The sequence below is a fragment of the Juglans microcarpa x Juglans regia genome, chromosome 1D (genome assembly GCF_004785595.1).
Source record: "Juglans microcarpa x Juglans regia isolate MS1-56 chromosome 1D, Jm3101_v1.0, whole genome shotgun sequence".
In the NCBI taxonomy this organism is placed as follows: Eukaryota; Viridiplantae; Streptophyta; class Magnoliopsida; order Fagales; family Juglandaceae; genus Juglans; species Juglans microcarpa x Juglans regia.
Window position 1 is genome coordinate 7936002 of NC_054594.1, and position 11887 is coordinate 7947888.

Genomic DNA, 11887 nt, shown 5'->3' on the forward strand with positions numbered 1-11887 from the left:
AAAATTGGCTATTGAAGAAGCATCTCATTGCTAGTTAACCACATCATTATTGAAGGTTACAACCAAGTGGTTACATCTACTATAACAAATCCTTCAACATCCCCTGATTGGTCAATCTTCAACATCCTCATTGATATCTCAAGCCTACTGAAATCATTCCAAACATGGTCAATCCAGAAAATACACCGGAATCAAAACCGATGTGCGCATCTCTTGGCACAATGGGCCTCAGCAAACAACTTGGCTGCATACCCCTTATTAAATTACCTCAATGTTTATTAAACTTTTACAGTGGAAAAGAGCCACCTAGATCTAGTTTAGCCTCTTGAATACTGGATTGTATAAAGTACCCATTGTATGGTAAGGGGTCGTGTTGTTTTGATAATCTAATTTTTTTTTTCTTTTGTCCCCAAACTTAAGTACTATGCCTTAATAGTGATTATTTGTGACTTGATCATCAAGATTTTATTTTTAGTTTTTTACATGAGGGAAGAAGATATAAAACTAGACTTCTAGAACGCCAGGTAAACTCAAAAACTCAAATTGCACAATATTAATAGTGTTGCAATACACAACTTCGACTTCATCAAATACTAGCAATATATCGTTGATTACAGAGCCAATCAAAGAAGAAAACTAATGGCATCATACCAGCACTTCCATGTATAGGAAAAGCATCACAAACGAAAGTGCAACAAATCGAGGTAGGATGCAACAAATGATACAACCAAATTAGTGTAGCTAGGACGAGACAGAGGCTACAAATTTATAAGCACTCAAGATTGATTCAAGCACCTTCCACACATCTGACTCAAGTTTTGGTCGATTCTTTCGGTTCTTGTCGCAGCACTTCAATGCCAATTCTGCCAAGTCTTTAGCAACTGAAAGTGGCCAACCTCCGGCTGATTGATCCAAGAGAGCCTCCAAATTTCCGGTTTCTAAGGCCAATTTCACATCAAATATTACAAATGATGGGGACCGATTTGTCAACAACTCTAATAAAATGATCCCAAATGAGTAAACATCTGCCTTCATAGTAAGCTTTCCTGTTTCAAAAAAATCAGGATCTATGTAATCCGAGGTGCCCTTTGGGCGAGTTATACGACACAGTGTTGTGTCCTTGTTTGAACATTGATCATGGCATAGCTCCCGGCAAATTCCAAAGTCGCTAAGTTTAGAAACGAAATTTTCATCAAGGAGGATATTCGATGGCTTTAGGTCCCCGTGCACAAAGCTGTGAGGTTTACGTGAATGAAGATATGTAAGGACAGAGCACAACTCTTTAATGATGCTTAATCGAGTTTCCCAGGGTATTGAGGGAGTGTCATCCCTACATCTGAGTCGGTCGAGAAGGCTTCCATTGGGCAAATACTCGTATACGAGTGCAGATTCTTCTGGGCAACATCCTATGAGTTTTACAAGATTTGGATGGCTCAGGTGACTCAACACACGAACCTGCAGATACACAAAGAATCAATGAGAATAGAATACAAAACCTTTTTATCCATTTCTTCCATTCTTCTAGTGAAAGTTTGTACTGGTGAGTCATCTTTTTTCACTTTGTTGTCTCTTTTTCAAATAACTGTATACTTGTTACTATGTGAAAACATGAGCTCATGATAATATTGCTTGAACGCAATCATCGACCCTATTTCCAAAGTACGCGGTTATATTCAGAAAATGCATCATCTCCAAGTTCAGATGCTCTCAGCAATGAAGCACATATCTAGCTAGCTAGGTGATTCCGAATGATTGGCGCAATAGACCATCGTACATAGATGTTGAATGAACCAAAAAAAAAAAAAAAAGCATACCAATATTGAATGAAATTCATAATTTCTTTCTTAATACCTTACTTATATTTTCAAATATTGCATGCACCAAATTAACTAGAAAAGCAACCAATCATGACCTACCATTAATTGGTATCATATCATTAGACGGTAACTTTGCAATAACCCCGCCCGGATACATATAATTTAATTTAATTTAGACCCATATAATTTAATTTAGTTATAAATTTTATATATGGGTCTAAAATTTATAACTAAATTAAAAGATTCAAGTAACTTCAAAAGATTAACAAACCTCCGCTTGAAACTCTGCCTTGCCTTGGCCGCAAGTAGACTGTAGCCTCTTTATAGCAACATCAGTTTGGAGGATAAGACCTCTATAAACGTTCCCAAATCCACCGCCTCCAATTTTCAGGGATTCATCAAAGTTTTTAGTGGCTTCTTTAATCACAGAGGGTGAGAACTCAGAGAACTGAATTCGCATGTTCCCACTTAAGTACTCTCCTTGTGTATTTCTTAGCTCTTCAGCTTTTTTTATTGCATTATCACGATCCACCTGCAACTTTGCAATTTGTTTCTCTAATGATGTTTGATTTTCTTGAAAAGTCTGGATATGTTCCATCACTTGGTATATCTGATTCTTCATCTTTTCAAGTTCTTCTCCTTTTACTTTCGCTTCCTCAATCTCTCTTGATCTGCATATCAACTCTTCTTGGGCCTGTTGATTGGATTAATATAGGCAATTTACACTTGATTTTGGAACTTTACAAGTTACATATATAGGTAGAGGCCGTTATAAGCATCATTTTGCAAACATGATTAATGATTTCACCTTTAAGCATTCTGAATTAAGTAATTAAACCTTTACCTGGCCCATAGCTTCCCTAAACTGACTTGCTACTTTCTGCTGAAAGATTGTCAATTTCTCTGCCTCTAGCATTACTTGTTGAAGTTTCCCATAATTAGAATTATCAAAACTTCTGTCCTGCTAATATCATGAATTCAAATGAATATTCATGACATGGTTGCAATACATAAGGTCAATTGAACTTTTGCACATTATATCCCTAAGTTTCATTCTAAAAAAGTTTTAAATTTAAATAAAAACTAGTTTATATTTGTTATTGGATGGCTAACGTGGCATAGATTGCCACATGTCAACTTCTAATTGATTGACACGTGTACTCTCTACGCCACATGCAAGGCAACCCTTTTGGTTATATAAAGAATACGTACCAATGTTTTAAAACTGATCAAGTATGTAATATACAAAAATTGAAACCCTAAAAATGAATGTTAATATTTCTGCACATACCGCAACACAGTTCTGAGCTCCATTAATAATATTAGAAGTAGATGCAAACTTCGTAGGATCAGACGTGCTGGTTGAAGTTGAACAACCCAAATTTGGAGATAATGCACTAAACCCAAACACCTGATGATCCATTAATGTTGGAGCTGTTTGCTGAGGTAATTGATGACTAAGTGTGAAATCATGAACTCCTCTTGGAGAGTATACTGAGGAAGCACTCCTTGATAATGCATCTAATTCAATACTTGTACAACTGCCTCCTGCGTCAGACCTACGTATAGTACTCTTGGGAGATGAAAGCTGATCTTCAGTACTGCCTTGAAAAGCATTAATACTGTTCAAGGCACTACTGGTGCTTCCAATATTATTAACGCCGTCCCAATTGTAATCCTGTGCAACAGACCTTGATCTCATGCAGTTTGATCCTCCAATTTCAAGGTCATTTGATCTATTGTTTCCCAAAGGAACAGATATTGATCTCGTAATCAAGAGGCTTGACTCATGTGATCCACTTTCCGTGTCTGCGACTGATTTTCTATATTTCGATGCCGGTACTTGAATTAGTAACTGAATAATTAAGGTGTATTGAAGAGTTTGAGTTGATTTCCATCCATGAAGTAGAGGTCATTGTCATTTACTCCAAACTTATCACGACATGCATGCCGTGACATTATAATTGTTTGTTCAAGCATTTATTTTTATTGGCATGGCATCTTATGATAGGTTGGGAGTACAACGTGTCCCTACTCCGGAACTACTTAGCTAATAATCACTCAAAAGTCATTATAGTCAAAATAAAAATATCCAACAATTTAAAGCATTTTGCAATGTCCACAAAGAAATTTTGGAAGAGATACATTTTTCACTGAAATTATCTTTTGTATCTAAACAATAGAAACTGATAGATTCCACTATGATTGTTGTGTCATGTCATTTTTTCATCCATTTTTACTACCAAAATTCGACGGAAGCTGGTAATATTTTTAAAAATTTTATAATTAAAATGTGCACCATGCAAGTGTTGACATTTTGAGTGGAAAGTGTATGTAACTAATCCTAGTTAGAAGTTGAAGATGAATTTTGTCCTAAAATTTTTCAAGGATGATATATGTTATATATATATGTGTGTGCACGTGCGCGCGCCTGTGTGTGCATGTGTGTTTGTATCTGTGTTTGTGTAAGTATGTATATTGTATGTATGTAAAATATATGTGAACTTGTTACACGTGAAATACATCTAGTACGAAATTTTAAACTTTAATAGATATTTTACATCCAAAGCTACGAATCATATATTGAATTCCAACTAAAAATAATAATACCACCCCTATTCAATATTGACCATTATTTTTTTTTTTTTTTTTTTTGAGAGAGGGGGTTTTGAACTCCAGACCTCCATTTTGGAAGTTAGAGTTTGTGCCAACCAAGCTACAAGCCTTTGACAATATTGACCATTAATTAAGATCGATAAAAATGTAAAACTAGCTCATGATCATGTGGCACAATTTTAATCATCGTATTTAAATAGAATGTATATATTTCCAATTTTCAGAAGTACTTTGCGAGTGCAATAACATAGCTAGTCATTATTGGTAGTTTAAAAGATATAGTAATTAGACGATGAAATGTGTTTCTTCCAAAAAAATAATTAGCTAAAAAATCAAGTTAACCTGGTGTGGATGAGGCATCCCTTGCAGATAAATTGTATTAAACAAGACAAAGGAGCATGTTCGCGCACGTATTTGGCCTTTTTAGACCTGAGGTCCGTCATATTTCTGCAATGTCAAGCAATAGTACTAAATCAATATTCATATATGTATTGTAATGATGAAATTAATTAGATCGTAATAAACATCCTGCTAAATATTGAACGTACAAAATTAATTCCATTCCCTGGTAAAAGGATATACCAAAGTCATAAAAAATAGCAATTCAAATTAATAGTTGTGGTCAGTTCATGATTTATTTCTTAATTAACTTATAATTAGCTTAAATAGTCGTTGTATAATATATAGTCAATTAACTCGCTAGGTTGTTCATTCTGATGAATTATTAATGTATCTGTTATACATATATAGTAGATATATAAATCATATATAGTACTTGTGGGCATCATGGATCATGATCGGGATATCATGTCCTCGCTACAGCCTCGTGATATAGACGAAGGAACCTACCAGGCCAGTCTAGTCGAAATCAAGATTCAACAAGCTGAGTCTAGCGAGGCTCATGTGAATTTGTAACTTTTATAATTTTTATTGCCAATTTCAAACTAAAGTACTCAAACTCTACCCAACTTTATAAAAATTCATGTATTTGACTAAGTTTTGACAAAATATATGCAGCATAATATTTTTTACATTAGCAGTCTCCTATTTTAATTAACAATTAATTTGGGTTGATAAAACTACAGATTAATATAAGTAATTAAAAATAATTTAAATAAACTACAAAAAATATAGGACTATCTCAATAACAAATAGAGACCTTTTGATCTTTAGTGGTCTCATCGATGTAATTGATCATGAAGAACTAAAATGTTGTCGATCTAATGCAAGTTGTACCTGTTATAGTGCTTTTGTGCCGCTGCTCCCATAACGAGCCTTTTGATCCCATTGTTAGTAATGAGTTTTACAATCCCTTCTTCAATAATTTCCATTTCATCTTTGAGTATCACTGCTCGTACCTATATTTAAACAAGCGCAATGCCACAATATATCTACAAACTCAACAATCTGATCCCATTAATTAGCCTAAATTTGAGTTCTTATATCCTAGCTATTGTTTTGACACCATTATATTAGCTACTAACAAAGGAAAGATAAATCATAGTTGTAATTGTGAGTGTGCAAGCGCCCGCGTGTAATCACTTTGAAAAAAGTAAATAAATACGGAACCTACATAAAATAATAATAATTTTTTAACAGTGGACCCTATTCTTTTTCAAAGTGATCACTGTATGATATTTGCTCATTTCATGACTGTATGTAGCATTACTCTAAAGAAACACTGCCATTTAAACTCGGGATAGAATGTGAATTCGTGCTTATTTTAGGAAAACAGCTTTAAACATGCATGCTAGCTAGCTATCAACTTCTTCGTGTCAATTTTATAAGTGGCCGATGTGAGATCTAACTAAAGAAGTTTTGTGTTTAAGATTTTGAGGTCTACTTATGTGTCTATCCCTATCTCACTTTATAGCTTTTAAAACTTGAATAGAAACTTTATGGGGATATTGTAACTCAAATCAAAGTGAAATTAAGATTGATTTGATTATTATTCATATCAAAATATTTGAATTCTTTAATTATCTAGAGATTATTTTATTGAATGTCCATGTAATTTCTTTATAAACGGCGATATACGTACGCTTTGTATTCAAATCATTCAGAATAATTTAGTAGATTCGATCCAATATACCAAGATATATACATGAAGATCATATATATTAGGTTCACCTACTACCAAATTATATAACTCATATATCCTACTATAGAAAGCAAACTAACTCTTTTCAGTACTGGTCAAAAAAGGAGAACAAAAAAGAAAGAAAGCAAACTAGATCTTTTCATGGAAAAAAACAGAAAAGTAAAAACAAAAAATGTGAAAGAATGTATTTTGTACCCCCATTTTGCGACATAATAGCTTGTATTTATGGAGGATCTCATCCATATTCAGCTTCTCTCTGTTCCTGCATTCGCTTACCAATCTATCATTCACATATTTTGCTAGAGTTTTTGAAGGACCCACTGAGAAATCAAGGAAAAAAAAAAAAATCACCGATCAAATTCCCACATTAATTAATACATACTATATATATATGCTAGATCATGATCAGTTGTAACGGCATATCGTTCAGTCATTTTCTTTTCTATAATCACTGGAGTTGCATCAAAAACTGAGAAATGCTTGGTCTAAACATAAATTTTACCTGAAGATCAAGTTTATACACTAATGTAACTTAATTAAATCCGTCAGATTGCATAGCTATTTTATTGTAAAATAGATTTACGTATTATATTAAGAGTAAGATAGGTACAAGTTCCAAATAGACAAATATCATGCAAGTCTTCTGTAAACAAATAGATCAAACTAAAAAGTAAAAGTATTTTGACACTTTTTGAGGTGGGGTTTTTATTTTACAAAGAGATTGCATGCGCGGGACTTGTCTATTTAGGATTTGCACAAATCATTTCTCTTACATTAAATCAGCCCAATACGTAAATCTTTTTTTTATATAAAATTTCTATGTAAACCAATTAAACATGACTTCTCTTAAAAGTTTACAAATAAATCTGATTGAGATTTCTTCCTCCAAAGAATTGTGAACCTATACGAGTTTAATTCCACTGATCAACTCATGTGTACAAATCTTCATGAATTCTCCAAGTTTCTTTAATTTCAACCTGCACCACAAGTCCATTTGGAATCTATTTTCCTTCTCAGAACCATTAGAACTCCCGGTTAAGTTCCAAACAGCGAAAAGTAATCTAGATGATGTCAAAAGTGCAATTTTAAGAAACAATAAAACACAAGAATATTCAACATGATTCATATCTTCATGAGCGAGATCACATGCACACATACATAATGGAAACTTACGTGGATGAGGGATCCGGTTTGGAGGCTGATGAACGTAAAGGATACAAATCCTCATTCCTCCAGAGTGATGAATAGCCCATAAAAGAAGAGATAGTCCCTCTTTCTCATGTTTTCCCACTGCTACGCATATCGTATCCTCACTCATCATCACCTCTTCCATCCAGTCCTCTTATAAATCCTTCTCCCTATAATTTCCCAAAACCTCAACAAAAACCCCTACTCCAAAACGCTATATATTAATATTAGATGCTCCCTTTCTGCGGAGAACATATATATACATGCACACACAAATAGATGCATATATATATATATATATATATATATAAATATTCTCTCAAAAAGCATAAAAAAAAGGAGAATATATATATATGCATATGTAAAATAATCTTTCTGGGAAGTTTCTGATCGGTTTTGTATAGTTGTGTGAGAAGAGCATGTTTGGCATTGAGCCAGGGATTCCGCGTGTAGCTGACAAAACTGAATTTTTTATGCCAAACTAATTACTTAAAAGATGCATGCATGCATGGGTAAACAACGTCGCTTTCGTTAATTAAAACTAGTATTTGTAATCAATTTCCACCGATTATTTCTGTGTAAGTTTTGTGTGCACTGAATTAATTAGTTGCGCGCGGAAGGGAAGTAGATCCAGGCCAGCCAGCCCAGATATACATGCAATTAATTAATGGTGCTTCACACACTGTGCTAATACATATATATCATTACAATTAATAATTAGGGGAGAAACAAAATTAATGAAATTGTTTTTTTTTTCTTTACAATTAACACACCATGACTCCTATACAACTATCTAATTGTTATAATTTTATAGGAAATGACTTGTACTTTTATAAAATTAAAATTCATTTTTCCTGAAGTCATTATATGCTTGCATTAGTTAATTGTAAAATGAGTTATTATAATATAGTACTCGTAAAAAAAAACTAATATCTAATCACACTCTCTCTCTCTCTCTCTCTCTCTCTCTCTCTCTTTCTATATATATATATATATAGATTGATAGACAGACAGAAAGACAGACAGGTATGTCATTGTTATGTTTAGGGTAAAATATCTGCATTTCACTCTCATGATGAGGTCCCATGACTATAAAATGGACGTTATGACAAGCTCTGCAAAAAAACAGTCGAGCGTTCGTGACAATGGACGTGTAATTTTAATTGACCAGGTACGTGCGTTTGATTCAATATATATATATATATATATATATATATATATATATATAAACGCGTGCATATCCTAACTATATGTAAGGAATTACGGGAAGTTGTTTAAATTAAAATAATTTTTCATGGAATATTGAGCAACTGAAAACTATTATCAAGGCCTTTCGGATAGGAAGTTGCAAATTAGATAAATCTGTAAAGATATTATTACTTGTCACAAAACAGCTTGCTATAATAAATTGTCTGAAAATTAATATTTTTAATTAGTAAAGAGCTTCAATATTATTGATTATTCTTGCCCAATACTAATAAAGCACATTGGACGAATGCCATCATCATGTTCAGGCGTAAACTGACTAATTGGTAATAATTAATAATAATAACAATAATTTATTATTCCTTTTAGTTAACATATATGAAGAGAGTTTCATTCGGTCCTTTTCAGACCTTCCCGTCTTCCACGCAGTTAACATAAATTAAGAGAGTTTCATTTGCCACCGTCTGCAGCTGACATTTGACCTCGAGACCGCCGCACCACCTATCCCCAATAAGCCTCTCCACCCACCCTCTCTCTCTCTCTCTCTCTCTCTCTCTCTCTCTCTCTCTCTCTCGGTGTGGAGGCCACCCCTATCCTTTCTGTAGAGCTCCAATGCATCTCAAGATGTTCCAGCTTTGGAGAAGAAGATTGGAGCATTGATATGTAGGGGTGTAAATTTAAACCGCTTAGCTGACCCAACCCGAATATTCTGAATTACCCGACCCGAAATGAAACGGGTGTGGAACAGAAGACTTCCGTTTGACTTCTGAATTGAGTTAGCTAAATCGGTTAATACCTGATAACCAAACGACGCCCATTTTTCCTTACTAACAATAGCACGTTTTCATATGCTAGCCAACCTCCTTTGCCCTCTCAGCCTCTCGCACTCTTGCACTCTGCCCTCTCGCAGTCAACCCTCTCGTAGTCTCAACCCTCTCACACACTGCCTCTCGCACTCTCACACTCAGCCCTTTCGCACACTGCCTCAAGCACTCAACCCTCTCACAGTCTCAGCCCTCTCAGTTCTCACTCTCAGTGTCACAATCTCTCTCTTGGACAGAAGATATGGATGATTTGAACCGTTAGGGTTCTTGAGTTTGGGTTTATCTTGGTTGTTGAACTTTTGGGTATTATGGGTTTTTGATTCCTAGGCTTTTCGATTTATCTATTTTGGTTTTTGGTCTCCTTAGTTTTTTCTTGATTCACTGCATGCCTGTTCTCATTTGGGTTTACTTCTTTTTCTTTCTGATTCATATGCACGTTGATGATTGATTGATATATTGTATGTGCTTGGTCTTTGCAGTGGGTTCACGTTGAAGAACAATGTTGTCAAGCACCCTGAAGTTTTTCTGCTCAATTCCATTACATGCATACTTCAAATGAGTCTTGGCTCTATTGGGCCTTTGCCCATATTCTTACTCCATAAATTTATTTGATCTCTCTATATTCCCGATTGATCTATTTATTATGGATGTCATTATATTTATCTTTTACACTTCCATTTTTCAATGTCTAGTATTATATATAGTCCTCTGTCGCCAAATTAGATGTATCATTTTCTATGCTGTTAGGTGCATGCTGTTGGAATCTGACTGTTTTTGTTTTGTTTGTAATTTCTTCTGCTGCTTGTGTTTTTCAAGTTATCATGTACTGTTACAGTATGCTGGTTTTGTTGCACATTGAGACATTTTGTAAGTTGTAAAGTGAAGAAAATACAGAAAATTAATCGCATAATGTTTATCAAACATTCAAAGGTCATTCCAGAGATCTATCTGACAGCAATAAATATTGTGAAAAACCCCATCCTCAGAGTCCAAGTTATATTGGGCAGTGTTGAGTTGTGTTGATGTACATATGACAATTTCTTGTTTTATTGTATGTGGCTTGCTTGTGGTATTGAATTATAGTCTTATCTTTTTATATTGTAAAGTCTTGCTTCTTGGGAATCATGATACATGATCATATATATATATATATATATATAAATATATATATTGACACGTGATATATATTGATATATATATTAATGATGCTTTATTTATCTCAAATTGTAGTTATGGAGCCTAATGCTACTGTGCCTTCGTCAGGGTCTGAATCAATCCCTAGTGTAATTCATTTGGATAGCTCTCTCCTTATAACTACTCATTCTCATGTTCGTCCTCCTATCAAAAGATCTCGGGGTAGATTAGATGTATGGCTTCATTTTTCTAAGATTGGGAATGAGGATCCCAATGACCAAAGAGTTGCATGCAATTATTGTGGTAAGACTTTATTATGTTATTCTAAAAAACTAGGTACTTCATCATTGATATACCATATTGAAACATGTAAGGCCTTTGTGGAGACTGGGATTGAAGGGGATAACCCCAATAAAAAACAACCGAACCTAGGAGGGATGGGGTGGATGGTACATCTAGCAGTCCTAGTTTTGGACTTGCCAAGTATAATGAGCAGAAAATAAGGTTGGCGGTAGCTAAGATGATAATTGTGGATGAGCTACCATTTAGATTTGTAAAAAAAGGAATTTAAAGACTTTATGTCTGTAGTTGAACCTAGATTTCCAATCCCCTCTCGCATTACTATTATGCGAGATTATATGAAAATGTACTTGTCAGAAAAAGACAAGTTAAAGGACATATTCATGGCATCCAATTATAAGATTTGCATCACTACTGACATGTGGATATCAATGCAAAATCTTAACTATATGTGGGTAATATCTCATTTTATTGATGATGATTAGGTTTTACATAAAAGGATTATAGGCTTTAGGAAAGTTCCTAATCATAAAGGGACAACAATAGGAAGAGAAATCGAGTCATCTATACATAGATGGGGCATAAAGAGGATATTTACAATCATTGTAGACAATGTATCCTCTAATACTACTGCCATTGATTATTTGAGAAAGATTTCCAATATTAGAGATTGTTTGGAACTAGACAATGACCTTATGCAC

General features: G+C 34.2%; 1 protein-coding gene across 1 annotated transcript; it reads right to left on the reverse strand.

The window, feature by feature from the left end:
* Nucleotides 1-722: 722 nt before the first annotated feature.
* On the reverse strand, nucleotides 723-3519 carry LOC121259609 (U-box domain-containing protein 33-like). The gene is made up of 4 exons (XM_041161275.1): nucleotides 3109-3519; nucleotides 2662-2778; nucleotides 2089-2511; nucleotides 723-1455 (listed from the first exon to the last, which is right to left on the reverse strand). The coding sequence occupies exons 1-4, from the start codon at nucleotides 3517-3519 to the stop codon at nucleotides 742-744; spliced, it is 1665 nt and encodes a 554-aa protein (XP_041017209.1). The 3' UTR covers nucleotides 723-741.
* Nucleotides 3520-11887: the final 8368 nt, after the last annotated feature.